Source organism: Corvus kubaryi, unplaced genomic scaffold (genome assembly GCF_017639235.1).
Source record: "Corvus kubaryi isolate FWS band 111438036 unplaced genomic scaffold, C.kubaryi_AGA036_p1.0 36886, whole genome shotgun sequence".
Taxonomy (NCBI): Eukaryota; Metazoa; Chordata; class Aves; order Passeriformes; family Corvidae; genus Corvus; species Corvus kubaryi.
In genome coordinates this window covers 161,148-180,642 of record NW_024580974.1, presented here as the reverse complement: position 1 = coordinate 180,642, position 19,495 = coordinate 161,148, and the positions used below count along the sequence as shown (strand labels likewise).

Genomic DNA, 19,495 nt, shown 5'->3' with positions numbered 1-19,495 from the left:
GACAGGAATTAAACAGATCATAGATTTACCCCGAGACACAAGGGAAACATTTCTGATCCGAGGGATTCCCCATCCTGCAGGCTGGTCTCCAGACTTCGCCCCCAGTTCTTTGCTGTGACCTTTCTCCTGCCAGATTTCTCCTGCTGATTTTCTGGTTTTGTTTCTAAGATGGCCTGGGAACACCTCCCAGACAAACCATCCCCTGAGGACTGGGTGATGTCCGTGGGGTCCCTGGACACAGATTCCCTCCGGGCTCAGGGAGGGGAGGACGGTTTTGGCAGCACGTGTCACTGCACAGGGTTGATGTTGAATTACACCACCTCCAATCAGGGTCCCAGCAGAAGCCTGAAGGCTTTTGGAATTTAATTTCTTAAGAACTGGGAAGAAAAATCCTGTAAGTTCCACAGGGTCAGGAAAAAGGGCATCCTTCAGCTGCAAAAGTGTAATCATCTGAGGGTTTTGCTGCAGAAACACAGCTGGGGACTTGAGCTTTAGCTTGTCTTGACCAGAGCAGGAGATCAAATGCGTTCTTATTTTCTGAGTGGGAATGCTGGAGCTGAGAGGCTGGGATGGGTGGGGGCCTGACCCTCCCAGTGGCCCCAGTCAGGGTGTGTGGAATTGCACATCCCTGGGGCAGTGTAGGGAGGATGGGAAGAGCTGATGGAGCAGTGGCTGGGACAGCACTGTCCTTTGTGTTTGTTTAAAAAGCACTGGATTCACAAGCAGGGAATAAGGACCATAAATGTGACGCTCTGTGCCATAAAGGCTTAGGCTGCTGGAGTGGCACTAAGTCCCAAATTACCCCACACAACAGCAAAACTGAATAGTGAAAGAGATGCTTTTTTTTCCTTTTAAAAAATAATTTTCTGGCATCTAAGCTGGAGCAGAGAGGAAAATCCAGATTAACCAGCCTACAGATTCAGAACATGGTTCTGGAAAGAAAAGGAGACATACAGATGATTGAGGAGACAGAAAGATGGCATAAGCTACATTTCCTTTAAGAAAGCCAGGCTAGAAATGAAGCCCTTTCAAATAAACAAATAAAACCAATAGCAGAATTGTGCTGTCTATCTTATATCTACCATTTTATAACAGCATTGTGTCTGTAAGACACCAGCAGCCAGCAAGGGATAAACCTATTAAATTCACACTGGGATGAAAGACGCAAATCCAGAAACTGAACACGGAGGCTTACAAAAGTAGGGAAATAAGGAAACAACGACAGTTGCCGGTGGGACGTGGAACTAGATGATCCTCGGGACACACGAGGGCTTTTAAAGGGCACGGCGGCGGCAGCGCCCACTCTGGGCTTCCCGCGCTTTTCCGCCCCCCTCAGGATTTCGCGCGCTTTCCCCCCGCCCATCAGCGCTCCCCGCCCCGCGCACGCGCGGCCGCACGAGGCACCGCCCCGCGCCCCTCCCCTCAGGCGCCGCCGCGGCCCGGCCTCGCCATGTCGGACCGGCTGGCCAAGCCCTCCTGCCTCATCGTCGCCAGCGCCGCCGCCGCGGGTGAGACGCACTGGGGGGGCCCCGCCGGGTCGCGGGGAGCCACCGCTCCGGCCTCTGCGGGTGTCCCGCACCCCCCGTCCCTTCTCAGCGCCGCGGCGGGCGGGGCGGGGCGGGGCGGTGCCGCGCGGGGGTGTCCCCTGTGTGGCTGTCGCGGCGTGTCCCGCGTATGCCCGCCCCACAGCCCTTGCCGTGTGCGTGTCCCGTGTGTGTGTGTGTGTGTGTGTGTGTGTGTGTGTGTGTGTGTGTGTGTCACACTGCGGCCGAGCTGCTCAGCCCCACGTGTGCCCTCCGTGCGCAGCTGTGAGCCCACACCGTGCTCATCCGCACTGCAGGTGTTGCCTCCATGTGCAGCTGTGCTGGTTGGCTCCTCTGCGTGTGGCTTTAGTGGCTTTGAGGGGAAGGAGGGTCGGCTTAGATTGGATGTTAGGGGAAGAATCTTTTCCTGTGAGGGTGGAGAGGCCCTGGCACAGGTTGCCCGGAGAAACTGTGGGTGCTTCATCCCTGGGAGTGTCCAAGGCCAGGCTGAACAGGGCTTGGAGTAATCTGGGATAGTGGAAGGTGTCCCTGCCCATGGCAAGAGATTGGTACGAGATGGGATTTAAGGTCCCTCCCAACCCAAATCATTCCAGGATTCTATTCCTCAGCACACAGCTCACCTGTGATGAAGGCTATACATTTTTGATGTCTTAAAAATCATTGAATCATAACAAAATAATCCTCTGAAATTATCTAGAGCTTTTCAGATGAGCAGAACCCCAAGCTTGTGTACTTTGCTAGATAAAGTTTGGCCTGGATTAGACTATCACTGTTGTTTCCCTAAGGTGTTGGAATCTGTTTCCAGGTGTTTCAGCCCAGTCATTCCTTCACTGCTTTACTCTGGCCAGCTCTGCCTTTAACCTGCAAGTGGCAACTCCTGGGGTGAGTGAAAATGGGCAAATACTGTGATTTCAGCCTGAAACCAATTGATATCTCAGTTGTGATGAGATAATTGTACTATAAATGTATTGAGAGGTGTTTTATTGGCCTTAAACATTAAGGGAGCTGTTTAATTCTGTTTTTTTAATACCGAAGTGACTGCAGGCTTTCTGTAGCATGGATTTGGACTTTTGGGGTGTCTGTTCCCACAAAGAGTGGAGGAAAAGCTATTAGTACTAATTCAGTGGGAAAAATGGAAAACTTCAGGTTTTTGAGAGCGGAAGCATCCCAAAATCCCACATGGCCATCCTTCAGGAAGTGTCATGGATGCTTGTGCAGTGATCCTGACCACGGTGTGTGAACCATGTTATCCCCAGGGCAAGCCCATTGATTTTGTGGATGTGAACGAGGGCAACATGCGCTGGATCCAGGACTTCCGCATGAAATCCTACGCCAACCCTGCCAAGCTGGAGTCCATTGATGGTAAGTGTGTCCCCACGGGCCACTGTCAGGAAAACAGGGGTTGCTTAGGGCCAGGATTTTAGGGAAGAACAACACAGAAAAGGCAGGAAAGTTGTGTTTCAAGAGAAAACCATGGCAGCTGCAGTTGTTGGTTTATTTTTTATTTAAGAGGAAGTCCTGGCAACTGCTTTGCTGTTTTCTTATTTATCTTGGAATGGTCATTCTTTTTTAATATATATGCAATGTATACATATAATGTCTGTGTTGTATATAAGCACACACTACATTGTTACTTGTGCAAAATAAATATTTTGCTGGAGTAGGAGCCAGCAGACAGAACAGTTCTAAGTTTTGCTTGGATCATCAGGGCTTATTAAAAATGTGTGTTCCTTGTCCCAAGAAGGACCTTTTTCTCTCTTCTGTGTAGCTCTGTTAGTTTCTTTAGGTTATTTTTAACTTATTCATGTAGGCTTGTCCTATTTTTTTCCAAATGTGCAGTGGATTTATGGTCAGGCTTTTTGGGTTTTTTACCTGTCCTACAATCTGTCCCTGCTTTCCTTCCGACCAGGGGCTCGGTACCATGCCCTGCTGATCCCAAACTGCCCTGGGGCCATGACTGACCTGGCCAACAGCGGGTACCTGGCCAAGATCCTGCAGCACTTCAGCACTGAGAGCAGTAGGTGAACATCCTCGGGGGAGTGGGTAAATGAAACAGGGCTCCTGTGCTGCTCCTGCAGGGCTGCTGCCTTCCAGAGACTTAAAAGTGTTTGCATGGCTAAAGAGCATTCAGAACTGGGGAGGAAAAAGGTGTCTTCAGGGGGGGAAACAAGTATCTTAATGGGCCTTAAAAAACGGAAAGGGAGTCTTAGAAGAAAAAAAAAGTATCCTAAAATGTCTTAAAAAGGAAAAAGGGAGTCTTAAAAGGAAAAAAAACCTGTCCTCAAGTGTCTTAAATAGGAAAAAGAGAGCCTTGAAAAGGAAAAAGAGGTCTTAAAGTATCTTAAAAAGCAATGCTAGTAGCTTGTCTCAGAAGAAGGATTTGCTGCCTTACAGTGGTACAGAAATGGCTCTGTCCAAATCAGCAGGATTCAAGGCTCAGAGCCAAGTGTGGAATGCACCAGGATCATCATTAAAGCTGCAGTTAATCAAGACTTGGGGTGTGCTCCACATTTGAGCATTTGTGGACCTGTCTCTGGACTTGGAGTAAAAATCTGCCTTACTCTTCCCCTTACTGTAATAATAATAGAATAATTGTAGTAATTCTATTATAGACAATAATTGCTACTGCAGTGTGCAGGAAAGCCCCGACAACCTAGAGGAACATTGGCAATGCAGTATAACTTCACTGCAGGAGGGCAGCATGACTCTCATGACACTCACCTGTTTTAACTATTTGGAGATGCTCACAAATGTGCTTTAATTCTTTTCTAGAGCCCATCTGTGCCGTGGGACAGGGAGTGGCAGCTTTGTGTTGTGCCACCAATGAAGATAAATCCTGGGTTTTCCAGGGATACAGCCTGACAGGGGTAAGTCAAGCTTTTACCTGATTTTTGCTGTTTGGGGGATTTTTTGCTGTGTGAATTTCTGGTGGTTTTGGTCTCACCCAGGAACTTCCTGTGAATATAAATTATTGGTTTGATACCCTTGGCTTGTGCAAGATGTGCAGAGTTTTCTTTGACAAGGGGCCCAGCAATGAGTGTGTGAAGGGTTTGTCCCACTGGCATGGTAACTGGCGTGTGTGGAATGCTTTCCCTCTGATTGTTCAGTAAACTTTAAACTGAGGCAAAAAAAGTGCTGGAAATTCCTGCTGCAGCTCTTTGCATTTGTTGTTGAGGACTTAAAAAGTTCTTTTGTTTGTTTGTTTGTTTCATGAATGCTGGGAATAAATGATATTTCTCAAGGTGCTGTTTCTTTTTGAAAGGTAGAGGGAGTTTTAGGAAAACAAAGGAAGTTTTAGGCAAAAAGCCAGTACAAACTGTCTTGCAATTAAAGCAGCCAGTTACTGCTGATACTTTATTTATGTGCTCTGACCTCACAGCCCATTTTATAGTGTCAGAGTGGTGGAAATCACCCTAGTACAGCTTCTAGCATGGAAAATTTACAATGAAAGTTAAGAAATTGAGATTTTGTGACTCACAAAAGCTATTAGTGTTCTCATGTACTTCTGTTTGAGTTAAGGATCATTTATGGCTCTATATGAATTGTTATAGTCTATGATGAAATATTGTAAATCATGATGTGGCCTAGCTATAGTTGCTGTGGAAACCATAAAATTAAATTCCTTCCCTTTGCACATAAAAACTGTAAAAGCTCCTAAATTTTCTGTCTTTAAGCTGCTTCCCATATTCATTCCAACATGGATTACTGTTTTTGGACTCTGCAGGTGGCACAGCATCTGTGTCCAAATATTTGTGTGCCATGGACAGACAGGTCTGTGCCTTCCTGAAGTTAATCACACCTGCAGAAATTGTTTGGTTGTTGTTTTTTCCTCTTAACTCATTTAAGAGTTTCCAGTTTGCTCCCTGCACAAAATCCATCAAAGCTGCTTGTGATCATTTGGTTGGGAGAATAGTAGAGGGAACAGAAATATAAATTTCAGGGAAATATGTTCTGGTTTTGCTTGAGCCAGCCAGACTCATTTCCTTTTGATCTATTTCAGCCCTCTGTGTACGAGCTGGTGAGGCAGCCGAATTTTGCCAGTTTGTCCATTATTGTGGAGGATTTCGTGAAGGATTCTGGAGCTACATTCAGTGGTGGGTCATGCCTGGTGTCCGGGATGGACACTTTGTGTCTCCTTTGGGAAGTGAGTGCTTGTGTGCCAGTTGTATCCAGCTGAGCAGGCCACTGGCAGGATATCTCATCTGGCATTCCCATTCCCTCATTTACCAGTACATCACTGGTCGTTTGCAAGGCCAGGTTGGACAGGGCTTGGAGCAGTCTGGGATAGTGGAAGGTGTCCCTGCCTGTGGCACGGGGATGGGACTGAATGAGCTTTAGGGTCTCTTCCTACCCAAACCAGGCTGGGAGTCTGTCTGGAATGAGGTAACTTAAAAATTCTGTTTGGGGTGCTGAGCAGTTGCTGGTACATCTGAGCACGCTGGGATGTTGTAACTGGCCAGAAAATGAGTATTTAATTTTTGTAGCGTGGTGATCACAGCTCGTGTCTGGTATAAGAAGAGTTTATGTTGTATTGTGAGGTAATTGCAACTATCAAAGACACACTTTGAGATGATGAAAATCTCCTGATATATGTGCTTTACCCACCTGGTGTTAATTGAATCAAGGACCCAGTCCTGTTCTTCCAGAAAAGGATTTCCTAGGGAAGTTGTTTCAGCATGAGGGGCTTGAGACTGCCTCTGTTTGCTGGGGTAATAGATCAGCACCCAGCAAATCTGTCTGGCCAAAATAGTTACGTGTTGTATTGGGTTTATCAGTGGTGGGATTCTGGCACTGAGCTTGTGTGCTCTAACAGAATCCCTGTGTTTTTCCTCCTGTGTTCAGCCAGCAGCCCGGATGCTGTCCATGTGGTGCTGGACAGGCACCTGGTGACAGGACAGAATGAGAATTCCACCCTTCCTGCTGTCCAGAACCTTCTGATTCTTTGCAATGTCAGGTGAGGCAAGATGGGGCTTAAGAACTGGGAACAACCATTAGTGAGCATCTTTTGGTTTCAGGAATACTGTTCCTCAAAAGGGTTTTTTCCCCATGGTTTTCTACTGAAGTGTGTGTCACTTCTGTTTGGTCAAGCCAGCCAGGCAGTTCTGTCTTTTGGCAAAGAGCACTTGATTATTTAAAAAAAGAAGATGAAAATGTGTGGGGAAATGCACAGCTGTAGTGGAACTGGCAAAGTAAAATGCTGAATAGGCTTCACTAAACATTTCTGTTCAGGGAAACATCTCTTGTTTCTTGATCTTTGGCAGGCTGGCTTTGAGTCAGCTCTGGTTTAGAATTCTGGGTATGAATGGATTTAATTTCTTTGGAAATGGCTTGGCTTGTTTGAGAGTCATCTTGTCAGATAGAAGAGCACATATGAATAACCACAAACCCCTTCTTTTGTTCAGGTGAGTGTGTGGTACCAGTCCTGTCCTGGCTGTGCACTAACAGGTCCTGTCATATCTGGGTGTGTTTCCTTCAGCAGGAAATGAAGGAGAAGGTCTGTTTGCAAAGAGGGTGGATGAAGAGCCAGCAGGCTGAGGATTTCCATGGCTGTGACCTGGATAAAGCATCCCTCTGAACCCCTGTCCTGGACTCTGGAGTGACCGTGGCAGTGAAGTGGCAGTGTTAGGTTCTGTGTGTATGGAATCATGAAGGTTTTCAGAAGCAGCTGGGACACTCCCTTACATTTTTGCTGCTCCATTTTCTCACTGCTTCTCTAGACCCTCAATTTACAGATGTGGGGAACTGTCTTCTCAAAACCCCCCAAAGTTGGTGCTGTGAATACAAATTGCTGAAACTGAAGGCCTTGCTCTGGGTTGGCATTGTACTGATGCACAGCATGCCCTTGTTTTCTTCCTGTTCACATCGCTGGAATTGTGTTTAAAAAGTTTGCTCAGCTATTTTTTTTTAAATGGTCCTACAATTGTTTATTTGTTCTCCTTTGTGCTGCTTATGTTGTGGGTTTTGTTCTCTTGGAAATACTCCTCTCTGGGAGTACGGTGCTGCTGTCTCTTGCTGGAATTTTGTGGACTAAGGCACTGAAAAATGCAGGTGGCAGATGTGGGGTCCCGTGTGAGGAACCAGTTGTAGGGTGGAGTCTGGCCTCCTCCTTCCTTCTGAGCTGCAGCTGTGGCTTGAAGCCTGAGCATGGAAAGGAATTATCAGACTGAGATTTTTTTTTTTTAATTGTTGCAGGCTCAGACATACCAAATATATTGGCAAGTAGATAAATTAACTTTCAAATAATTGATTTTCCTTTCCTCTTAGAATTGTGGGCAACACTTCTCCAGTGCCCTAAAGGGAAGGACCTTTGGGGTTGCATTTTTGTTTTCTCACCAGGATATTACAATATTTTGGTTCTAACAAGTCATCAAGCGGGGAAGTTTTGTCTTTTCTGTGGAAATCCAGTTTTTTGGCTCTGTCTCAAGAATTCAGTGTGATTTTAAAAGACAGACTGCTGTGGGTTTTGCTGGGTCTTCTGCTGCTGCATTCTGGAGCCCAGCTTACATATCTTTGGCATTGATGGAAATTAAAAACAGAATTTGAAATGAAAATTGGGCTTTGATAGAAACTAAAGTATCAATTAGCTTTGATAATTTAAATCTTCATTCTTGACAAGCCATCTTGGGGATTTGATGTTGACACCATCAGGGAATACTTTCAGTCTGGAAAGCCACATCTAGTTTGTGAAGTGGGAGACTGTATTTCCTTAGGGACTGTTGTTTCCGTGGGATTTTGCCAAAATCACTGCATCTTTCACTGCTTACCTGTAAAAATAGAATATTGCTGTCTACCCTGTGTCCTGTTTTCATTCCTTAAATGAGGTTCTGTTCAGGCTCATTCATCTGCTGCCAGGTGAGCAAACAGTGTTCACATCACTACAGGCTTTGATCAGTCCCCTGTTGTGCAATTTTTCCTTATTTTGTGGCATCCTGGACCTGCTGGAATTGCTCTGCTTGTACCTCTGTTGGGAAGCAAACAGTTGGACAAAGCACACTGCCTGGGGACTTGATGGTGCTTCCTTTTTCCTCCCATACGAGAGCAGAAAAAAGATGAGCTCCTGTGTGTGTTTTCACTCTTTCCCATCACACACCCCATTTTATCTCCTCAGCCATGAAGTTGCTCTTGGGAAAATTGGGGTAAGAGTTGTGTGGTCCATGAGCAAGTGGCTGGAGAGGTGATGTGTGCAGGTGTGGGCCGACAGCTTTTTGAGTGGGATCTGGATGTGGTGGGCTGGATTGTGTCACCTTCACAAGTCATGCTGACAAACTGGGAGCCATCTGAGTCATAGAATCATGGAATTTAGGTTAGAAAAGAGCTTTTAAGATGAAGTCCAAGCATCAGTGCAGCACCACCACCATGTTCACCACTCACCCTCAGGTGTCACATCCATGTGTTTTCTGAACACTTCCCGGGATGGTGACTCCACCACTGCCCTGGGCAGCCTGTTCCAGTGCTTGACATCCATTTCCGTGAAGAATTTTTCCCTAATATCCAACCTAAACTTCCCCGGGCACAACTTGAGGCCATTAGTGATGATAGCTCTTAAGTTCTTGTTACAGTATGACCAATTTTAGCCAGGGTTTGGAAATAATTGTTCAAAAACTGTGGGAAAAGAAGATGAAATGAACATAGAAAACACGAAGCTGTTGAACGTTGTCCAGGTATGTTCAGGAAAGTTTTATTCTCTTTATTTTCTGTGTTAATTTTGTTCTACAAATGTAAAACATGATAGTTTGTTATTTTCTTTTCTTTTACCTAGAAGGTATTTACATCAACCGAAATCATGAAGTGGCATTACACAAAGAGCAAGGATTTTTTCATAGTTCTTCCATTTTAAACTTCCCATGGGAAGAACTTGGGTTTGTATCTTCTGTACCTTGTGCCTGGTCCAGCTGAGGAACCCTGTGAAGTATCCCATCCCAGGCATCCAAGCAGTGGTGTTTATACTGAGGGTTTTTTGTCTCCAGGGCAGAAACTGCTTCCCAAAGAACTGAAAGCCTTCAAATTTGGGAGATTTTCATCCCACACAAACCTTGATTGTTTCAGCATTGCAGTGTGCAGTGCTTGGTGCTTTGGTCCTAGGAATGTTACCAGCCAGGCTTGTTTCCTTGGAAATCTGTTCCTGGTGACATCCAGCTGGTAGGTTTCATTGTTTTGTTTATTTGGGTGGGGGTTTGGTTTTATTTTCTAGGGCTTTTTATTTATTTGGGACTCACATTGTTACATCTTCTCTTAATAGCTGGGACCATATCCTCTTTTTTTCTCTGGTATTTTTACAGGCAGATATGGAGGTACCTGCTAGAAGCATCAGAGTGCCTCTGCAGTAGGTGGAGCAGGATGAATCCAAATGGATAAGGAGTTTTCTCAGATGTTGGCTCACAGCTGTAAAAGGGCACTGCTGTCTTGTACCCCACAAAGGATTTCTTCACCAAGAGGACAGCCCACCATCCCTAAGGTATGGGAGCATTTCCTGGCAGGTTTACAGCCAAGCTGGGAAGAGGGGTGCTGGTGCAGCAGTTGGGAAACTGCTTAACTCTGGAAAACAGGGCCCCAAGACCTGCCTGTGGGCATGATCTCAATTTTCATGTTTTTGGGGATCCTGACAAGATGTTTGAACTCTGGCCCTGTCTGCAGCTGATGGTTGTTGGTCATACTAGCATTCCATCAGTGTATTTAATATTTAATTAAGAAGATTCTTTTCTTGGAGCTTCCAGAGTATAATCTTGTAAAATAAACCTTAAAATTGTTTTTAAAAATGGAACCTGCTGCTTTATTCATCTTGTGTGCATTCAGACAAGGGCCAGAAGAGATGGAAGTGGCTCTCTGGTCCTTATTTACTTTAAAATTTCAAAGGGAATGGTTTGGTGGCATCTGTACTGGCCTCTGATGGCTGTATTGGATAGACGTAACCAGTGAATCTAAGGACTCAAATTAAATTCCATGTTGGGAGGATGAATATAAATGGATGCACTCAGTGTGTCTGTTCTTCCAACAGCTCTGCTCTCCTGTACCTCCTGTTTCAAGAATGGAGGAGGTGCTGGGAGCAGCAGCATGTCTCCCTTAGCACAGCGTGTGATGGGATGCAAGGCATGGCTGGAGGAGGAAGGAAAAACTTCCAACCCCACTCCAAGCTTTGTGTGTTTGCTGGATGTTGGAATCAGAGAGAAGCCACCACAAGGAAACGTTGGGAAAGGTGCTGTCATTTTTAAATCGATGCTTTAAAGTTTATGTATGTATTCTTTGGGATTTCTCCACACATACACTTTACATCTGCCCCTAATTCCTCAGTCCTGTCCTTGTGCCTGTAAGAGCTACAGACCTTGCTGGGAGGCAAGAGATATCTCCTGATTTCTTAATCTGAGGAGGTATGGAGATCTGGGAAATCCCAGAAGGAGTTTGTAAGCGGGGCACAGACAAGGGCCCTGGGAGAGAGCTCTCCATCTGCTGAAGAGAGGGGAAGTTGAGGAAGAGCTAGGAGTAAATGGACTTCGTGTGACTGACTAAGGAGCTGTACAGGCTGAAGGTTTATGTGGTGCTTGTTTTTTTTTTTCACCATTTCAGGAAGGATGTGGACTTTGTGGCTTAGCCACGGTTGTCAGGCACCTCACAACATCCAGCTGTGCTGCAGAGAAGGAACCCCAGTGCTTAGGAGGAAACACAGCTGCCACCACAGCAGGTAAGGGACCCTGTGACCAAACATTTTAAGCATAACTTGTTTGCCTGCAGCCCCCTCAGCTCTTGAGAGGTGTCTGTAGGTAAGTGGAGAAGGCATAATTTATTATTGTAACTTAACTGTTACTCAGGCACCTTTTCCTGCCTCTTACCCCTTTCACAGCAGTATTTTTTTCTCTCTTGAGCACCTTCTGAAACGCTTCAGAGTTTCATTTAAGCTCCAGTGTTACTGACCCAGCTGTGTCTCAGCTATGTGAGGGGACAGATTCCACGCGTGTGAAGGTTCTTGCCTCACTCGGGGAAAAAGGGGCATTTATTCCAAAGGCTCCAAGCCTCTGACCAGCCAGTTTGACAGCAGCAAGTCCCCACATTCTGTGTGCCCGAATTCCCACCCTGACCTGGTGGGTGCAGTGTGTGGTGTTACAGCACAGCAACCTGCTCTAGGGGCAGGTGTCCCTGCCCATGCCAGAGGAGTGCAAGGGGATGGTCTTCAAGGTCCCCTTCCAACCCAAACCATTCTAGAGATCTCTGTAGGAATACTCAGTTTAGTAAGAGTGAAAAATGCCAAATAGGTTAAATTAAGAAGGGATGTGCAGTGGAGGGTCTGATGGCTGTAGGGAGGGGCAGGGTCAAGGTTTTAGTGCTGGCTTGACTTTGAGGATAAAAGGTCACCTCCCTTTGGGCAGCCTGCTTTCTGCCTGCTCTGCTTCCCCCCTCACCAACACCTGTAGGACAGAGGGTCTGGATGAGGCCCCTGGAGACTTCACCTCCCTCTGGTAGACTGGCAGGATTCCCAGGGCAGGCTGGGAGTGCAGCACCAGCTGTCTGTGTCTGATTGTAGCTGGCTGTCCCTTTGGCTGGAACAGCAGCTCCCAGGTTGTTCTGGATGTGCTGACAGCAGAGCTGCTGTGTCACACTGGCGTGAGGGATCAGTGGCTCCCTTGGTCTGGACAGAGCACATGTCTATCAGTGCTGGAGCTGCACTGCTGCCTTTTCTCCCTTTTCTTTAAGTTCAGGCAACTTTGTCAGGAAACAGCAAATTGTGTCCACATACAAGCAGGGATCTCTTAAAATCAAGGAATGAATCACTGAGGTTGGAAAGGACTGCTGAGACCATGAAGTCCAGCCATTCCCCCAGCACTGCCAAGGCCACCACTATCTCATGTCCTCAGGTGCCACATCCACGTGGCTTTTATATCCCTCCAGGGATGGGGACTCAGCCACTGCCCTGGGCAGCTGTGCCAGGTTGGACAGCCCCTTTCAGTGAATAAATGTTCCCTAATATCCAATCTAAACCTTCCCTGGCACAACTTGAGGCTGTTTCCTTCTTGTCCTATCACTTTTTCTTGTCTACTCTTCATAGAACTGGGTCTATATAAACTAGTAAGATACATACACACATATATGTATATATATTTTGACATATATATGTGTCTCACAGGAGTACTTGTGGGTTTTGTACCAAGAGGGGCTTGTGAAAACTGTATTTGCTCTTTAAAACAACCTGAAATTAAAAACTGTTTTCTTAAATGTATTGGGACTGTAAGCTTAATTAGGAATTTAATACAAAGAACTTAAATCCTATCAGGTGTCTCCTGCAGCAGTGAATTGACCATATTACAGGGCAAATCGGTTTTAATTTGCATGTATTGACAAAAGTGCCACAAAAATTTGAAATTCCATTTGTCCCTTTGCAAATTGATAAAAAAAAAAAAGCATGATACAGAAATCTATCCACACACAGCATGATACTTTTACAGGTAAGACATTTGTACATCCACTGAACCTCAGGTGATCCAACTCAGCCTGGAGCACTCAGGGAAATGCTGATTATTGTTTTGTCTTTTTTTACTTTCCATTTTCAGTGCTGAACATTCGCTCCTAGAAAAAGAATAGAAAAAGCATGGCTGAGTAAGAGTTTGGGAATGCTGCAAGGAGTTGCCAGTCACCAAGTGCCTAGATCAGGTACACTGAATGTTTCTACCCCAAAAAACACGGTTTGATGAATCCCACATGAAAGCCTCTCCACAATCTGACAGAAGACTTTGACAGCATACCTGCTCTTTCTTAGTGCCTCCAAGTACAAACATGATTTATTTCCAGCTCACTACCTGCAGATTATTTGTGTCCTGTACTGCTGCTGACAGCTCAGAATCAGATTTAAGGGACTTCTCACTTTGACAGTTATCCTGATGAGCTGCCAATCCTGGGGCCTCAAACTGCAGGTGTGGCCCACCCATGGCAGGAATTCTTTCTTGGCATGCAGTGAAGCTTACCAAGTTCACTGAATTTAGGTGGCTTGTCCCACATAACCTGTCCAAAAACCTGACCAGACTCGTTCAATCCTTAGCCACACCAGGCTGGCTGCAGTACATGGAAGGAGCGTGATACAACATCTACCTTTAACATCCTCTCCAGCTTAACTGCATCTGCAGCAAATCTCCTGATCCCATCAGACAGCTTTTCCACAGCCATTTGGTCTTCGTTGTGGTGCCAGCGGAATGCCTTCTCATCCAGGTGGATCTTCTCAAGATTGCATGCCTGAGCTGTGCAGGAGAAGTAGAAAAAGAAACAAAAACCAGGTGATCAGACTCTTATAAAATTTAGACTTCCTAAAATTGTCTTGAGTTCTAACCATTTCTAGGTGTTGGAAAAATTTTAAATACTTTCAGTATGACTTGCTTCAGGAGCACAATCTGGGATGTGAGATTGAAAGTGCTCCTGATCTGGCTGGAGGAGAACAAAGAGGAAAAAGGAAAAGGTAGCCTAATAAATCAGTTTATCTTAATGCACAGTGTTTGTGTGTGTCAATATCTTGTACCTGCTGCTGAATGGCACAGCACTTCCAGGCCTATTCTAAGGAATTGTGCAACCACCCTGCAGCAGTGAGACATTCTAAGCAAATATTCTGAACAATCAGGGCTTTGATCATTTGGCAAGAACTAACAAAAGCTCATTTTGATAGCAGGCTCCCAGGCCAGCAGCAGCCTGTGGGCAGCAACCCATGGCACAGAGCTGCTTTCTGAGATGTAAACCAGCATTTTAATGAGGCTGCAGGAAAGGGACACTATCACAGAATCCTGGAATGACTTGGGTGGAAAGGAGCCTTACACTCCATTCAGTTCCACTGCCCAGCCATGAGCAGGGACACCTTCCACTATCCCAGATTGCTCCAAGCCCCATCCAACCTGGCCTTGAAGTGCAATGGGAACAAGGATTCCAAGCCATTGTGGCACAGTGTCACCAGATCAAATCACTCGGTCTTGTGTATGATTTGTTTCTAATTTCTGGAGGGAAAACACCTCTGGGCATGTCTAGAGATTAAGATGAAACCAAGTTTGGCATCTTTGCTACTGTTCAGTGAAATTTCATCCTGAGCATGTGCACATTAACTTTCCTCTTCTCTCCCTGTCCCGCGGGGAGAGGTGCAGAGTATGGACACACACTCCAAACCCATTGTAATCCAATTAGTGCTCAGTGTGTCAGCAATTGTAGCAGCGATACTGTAATGAGGCTATAGTATTTCCTCTAGGAAACTGGATTTATCCCTAAAGCAGGATGGCAGCAAGCACTACAGCACTGACCAGAACCCCAGATTCAGCACTGCAGAAGAAGGGAAGACTGAACAAACCCCCAGGAGTGGACTCACCCTCTTTGACACTGAGTGTGGGAGTTAACTTGACGTGCTCTTTGCTGAGCTCTGCCAGGAGCTTGGGTGAAATGGTGAGATAGTCACAGCCTGTGAGCGCTTTGATCTGGCCCGTGTTGCGAAACGATGCACCCATCACGATGGTTTTGTAGCCAAACTTTTTGTAGTAGTTATAGATCTTGGTGACACTCTTCACTCCTACAAGCAGAAACCAGCAACTTTACTGTAAGTGATTATTTAGAACATGCTCAAACCCGGCATTTTGCCATAAGAGGGCTTTTACAAGTAAACTGTTTGAATGAGCAGCTGTTGTTTTTCTCAGCAGTGTTGCTCACCTGGATCCTCTGAAGGCTCATAGGTTTTCTTGTCTCCATTTGCAACATACCAGTCCAGGATCCGTCCCACAAACGGGGAAATCAGAGTAACTCCAGCTTCAGCACAGGCAACAGCCTGAGCAAAGGAGAACAGCAAGGTCATGTTGCAGTGAATCCCATACTCGGCCTCCAGAACCCTGCAGACACAGGCTGGCTTAGAACAGCACTTTGCTCACCTACAGAATTCATATTCAGGAATGAGCTGCTACGTTCAAACTACTGAACTCCTTAAGTTAATTTAGGAAGGGGGCATACTTGGTAAGCTTTAAAGTTGTCATCTAACAGCAAATGTTTTGTGCTGCCAAACTGCTTTATTAATGCTGTTCCTCCAGCCAAATGCAGCCAGCTTAGCAGGGTATTTCAGGAAACTGTGGCCTGGCCCTTGTATGAAGAAACTTTCCCTATTTCAACAGCAAGCTGTGGGAGAGCACCTTCCGTGCTCATGACAGACTTCCTCATGCTGTGCTTTCAGCACTGCTGTTTATATTCAAGTACAGAATGCAATGTCAGTGGCTGTGGACAGGCAGGAGCATGCCATGAATCAGCACGCCAGGCACACACAGCCTTACCTGCCAGCCTGGATTCCTTCCCACGTTGAAGAGAGCTTGATGAGAATCCGATCTTTACCAACTCCTACTTCCTTGTAGAGGTCGATGAGGCGCCTGGCCCTTTGAATCATTCCTTCCTTATCAAAGGACAACCTTTGAGGCAAGAGCAGCACTGTTTAAAACTGATTGGTTTGTTTTTTTTTTTAATTCTCTCCCCGAGGGCCCCATGGGAAACACTGTACTGTTTTATCAGCATTTACATGCCAACAGCAGGTTTGTGTTCTCAGATCCCTCCTGGATGGTCAGCCCTTTGAGAAGGAAGTTTCTTATAATAAATTCAGAAGCTGAGCATTAACAAAAATTGGCACTGAGCAATTTAACACCAAGTCCTGTGCAAGTCTTGAAATAAACTGTTCAAACAGATCCCTTGCTAAATTGAACAGCTATTATCACATAGAAGAGAACGAGCGAAACTATGACTGGAAGTGTGAGGTTTCCCTTGCTTAAGAAGCAGCAGGAAGATTATGAAAACCCAAGGTCAGTGCTGCTTGTTTTTGTTACAGAGTTCTAGTCAAGCTAAGGGAAATCCACACTCTTAAATATTAACAATATAAGTCCTGCTGGTCTTCTAGGCAAGTAATCTTTCTCCAGCTCACATCAGGTCTCTTTTTGTATGTACAAATTTATCCAGGGTAACCCAGAGGGAAAAGAGCCAACCTTGCATCTACTTCTGTGGACACACGGCCAGGTATCCTCTTCAGGATTTCAGCTCCAAATAATACAAAAAGCTTGTCAGAAGCATTTTTGATCTGCTCCTCTTCTGACCTGAAAACCACAAAGAGCAAAAGCATTTATGGGGGTAAAAAAAAAGTGAGTTTACACTTCGCCGTGGATTTGAAGATCAGATTTCACAGACCATTTAACATTAAATTCCAGAGTTCAAATGAGCCACTTCTGTCCTGCCAGCAGGATTAGCCTTTGGACACTCTTTCCTGCAATGCTGTTTTCCTGAGCAAGGAGGGCCAGGTGTGAGCTGGGAAATGGGGATGCACTTCTTAAAAGCACATCTGGAATAGGCGTAAGGAATTTTTCTTGAAGTGTTGAGGCCTTTTGGGGCAGGAGACAAACCCACAAGTACATGAGGGGGAAACCCCAGTATGTTGCTTGTATATAATTAAGGCATTTTAAATATAGGTCTGCTGAGATTAAAACCCTCTTTACTTACCCACCAAGCTTCTTCCCGTAGGCAACAGCATCATCCACAAGATTCTGGTATGCTGGCATCTGAGCTGCAGTGAGGATCAGGGAGGGATTTGTGGTGGCATCCAGGGGCTTGTACTCATCGATGGCTAAGGAAAGAAAACCAACCTGTTGGAAACAGCCAGCCAGCCTGAGAAATCAGAAGCATTTTGCTCAACCAGGTGAGAATGTAAACACTTGTTACTGATGGAGCACAACAGCGCTGAGTGGTGTTTAAACCCTGCCTGAAGGCTGGTTTGTGCCACAGTACAGAACAACTGGGCTGCTGTCACAAGATACAGCAAACTTTAAAGTTTATAAACTACAGAAATTGCCCAAAAGTATAAACCTGTAGAAATGATGGATGAAGAGAAGTAGTACTAATTTCCAAACTTCATCCCCAACCAGCATAACTGAGCTCCAGGAATCACAGAGGGGAATAAAGAACCTTGAAGTCCCTATCTTTAGGGACCTTCCCCTCAAGCAGTCAGAAATTCGGGCTTTTGTTTGTGTCCAACTGATGGGACAGGTGAATTCACCTGTGAGGCTCCAGCACCTTTTCTTACTGCTTTGTAAACCGTTTCCAAAGAGATGCAGTTTCTCAGTATCTGCTTTTGTAATTTCCTGGTCCCACCAGGAGGACACTTGAGTCTTGGTCTTACCCTAAGCCCTGGACTACGCCTGTTTCAGGTGATGCCAGGCATTTGCTCCAGCAGGCTGTGACACATATTATCCAGCTGTAATCACAGCCTGGCACCAGGGCCCGACTGGGCAAACAGTGCAGAGCCTCTGCAGGCCCCTCAGCAGTTTCAACAATGCAGTTAAAATGTCAAAAAAATAACAAAATACGTATTACCAGCCCCTTCTCCTCAGCATTTTCTGCACAGGGATGAAACCCCAAGTGAGAGAGTGCAACTGTACTGAAAATAAGCATTGTTTTTCCATAGATCCCTCCCAGGCAATGATCAGGATCCAGGAGAGAGGTCCACTCCATACAAACAGGTCCTTCAGAACTTCAGTTCACACGGGTACTGCTTAAAGCAGAGCAGCACATCAATGAAACTCGGTTCTATACCAACACCTTGATCTACCAACACCACTGGGAACCACCAGCAGCAACAACCACCTTCACCTCTACCAGGGTTTAACCTGCCAGGTAAGGCTCTTGCCTTGTCTGGACTCCTAAGAATGACCCCCAGGTGATAGGAGCAGCCCAGAGAACAACTTGGGGATGTCCTGTGCAGGGCCAGAAGCTGGACTCGATGATCCCTGTGGGATATTCTACAGTCCTTACTGCTGCCTGCACACACACACCCCCTCGGCCATCCTGGGGCTGTGTTTTTTTCCTGTGTCTGAGCTGTTGCCACCCCTGTGCTCTCTTCACCTTAAGTTTACTATTCTTAAGACATTTGACAGTGGCCATTTAGGATTGTTTATTGTTACACCAACAGGATTAGGCAAGCAGTGGAGGGATTACTGCAGGCCTGGGCGAGAACAGGACAGGATTCAAGGACTGGTCTATACAACCCAGAGACACCCAGGGAGGGAATTCTTGGCTCTGACAGACCGAGCAGGCCCCGTGTCTGTGCCGGGCCAGGCAGTGACAGCTTGGGAACAAGTGGCTTTCTAATCGAAGGCCACCTCCCTTTCTCGGAAAGGAGTGTGCTGGCTTATTCTCAGGAGAAAATGAAAATAAAAGCACTCTGACATTATTTTTTCACAATCCTGGAATGATTGGGTTGGAAGCAACCTTAAAGATTGTTCAGTTCCGCTCCCTGCCATGGGCAGCGACACCCTCCACTGGACCGGGTTGCCTTGCCTTGAGTTTGGAAAAAACCCCAAACAAGTCCCAGATCTAGACAGGTCACTGAAAGAAATCCCGAATTCATTAGCAGCAGAGCCTGGCTTGAGTCTGGCACTTCTTCCTGACAGCACGCACAGCTGAATGCGGTGGTCACGGCACACTCGAAGGCAAACTGAGAGAAAATCACGGGAGGGTTTGGAAAATGTCCTGGCGGGGCGGGATCTGCCCTGGGATGGAGACCAAGGCGCCGCCGCCGAGCGCCGTCCCTCCCGCCCTCCCTCCGGCCGCAGGGTGGTTCGCTCCCCCCAGCGCGCGCCCCTTCGGCCGGGCGCGCCCACTCTCCCTTAAGGGGGGCGGGAGAGGGGGCTAAGGAGAAGATGCGGTGACAGGATCCCCTCGCGCCGCCTCTCACCGTTGAAATCCCCGGTGTCGGCCACCACCGTGGTGTGGTGCTTGAGCTGGTCCAGCGCCGACTCCATCTTCTGCCGCTTCACGGGGGACACCGACATGTCCGCGGCTGCGGGGGACTCGCGCACCTATAAGGGACGGTACGTGCCCGGAGGGGACCGGCCTGCGCGCGCACCCGCGGCCCGCGCGCTCCTGCCGCCCGTCGCCAATCCCAGCCCGGCTGGGCGGCAGCGGCCAATCAGGAGCGCGGGCACGAG

General features: G+C 46.7%; 2 protein-coding genes across 3 annotated transcripts; one reads left to right on the top strand and one right to left on the bottom strand.

The window, feature by feature from the left end:
- The first annotated feature begins 1,401 nt into the window (after nt 1-1,401).
- Nucleotides 1,402-8,334, top strand: GATD1 (glutamine amidotransferase class 1 domain containing 1). 2 transcript variants are annotated; one of them, XM_042020195.1, is made up of 8 exons: nt 1,402-1,508; nt 2,350-2,426; nt 2,801-2,906; nt 3,454-3,561; nt 4,317-4,411; nt 5,545-5,638; nt 6,387-6,498; nt 7,024-8,334. In XM_042020195.1, the coding sequence occupies exons 1-8, from the start codon at nt 1,451-1,453 to the stop codon at nt 7,028-7,030; spliced, it is 657 nt and encodes a 218-aa protein (XP_041876129.1). In that variant the 5' UTR covers nt 1,402-1,450; the 3' UTR covers nt 7,031-8,334. The 2 variants fall into 2 exon arrangements, with proteins under 2 accessions (XP_041876129.1, XP_041876128.1); XM_042020194.1 differs by having other exon boundaries at nt 7,021-8,334.
- A 4,499-nt stretch (nt 8,335-12,833) lies between these two features.
- Nucleotides 12,834-19,494, bottom strand: TALDO1 (transaldolase 1). Its single transcript, XM_042020193.1, has 8 exons — nt 19,243-19,494; nt 17,013-17,136; nt 16,505-16,612; nt 15,809-15,940; nt 15,201-15,376; nt 14,866-15,063; nt 13,617-13,762; nt 12,834-13,097 (listed from the first exon to the last, which is right to left on the bottom strand). Exons 1-8 carry the CDS (start codon nt 19,337-19,339, stop codon nt 13,065-13,067), a joined length of 1,014 nt encoding a protein of 337 aa, XP_041876127.1. The 5' UTR covers nt 19,340-19,494; the 3' UTR covers nt 12,834-13,064.
- Nucleotide 19,495: the final 1 nt, after the last annotated feature.

Coding starts and splice junctions, on each gene's coding strand:
- TALDO1 (XM_042020193.1), bottom strand. CDS start 19,339: ATGTCGGTGTCCCCCGTGAAGCGGCAGAAGATGGAGTCGGCGCTGGAC. Junction 17,137..19,242: donor CGACACCGGGGATTTCAACG/GTGAGAGGCGGC, acceptor TTCTTTCCTTAG/CCATCGATGAGTACAAGCCC. Junction 13,763..14,865: donor CACACTCAGTGTCAAAGAGG/GTGAGTCCACTC, acceptor TCTCCTGCACAG/CTCAGGCATGCAATCTTGAG.
- GATD1 (XM_042020194.1), top strand. CDS start 1,451: ATGTCGGACCGGCTGGCCAAGCCCTCCTGCCTCATCGTCGCCAGCGCC. Junction 2,427..2,800: donor TGCAAGTGGCAACTCCTGGG/GTGAGTGAAAAT, acceptor TGTTATCCCCAG/GGCAAGCCCATTGATTTTGT. Junction 2,907..3,453: donor CAAGCTGGAGTCCATTGATG/GTAAGTGTGTCC, acceptor CCTTCCGACCAG/GGGCTCGGTACCATGCCCTG.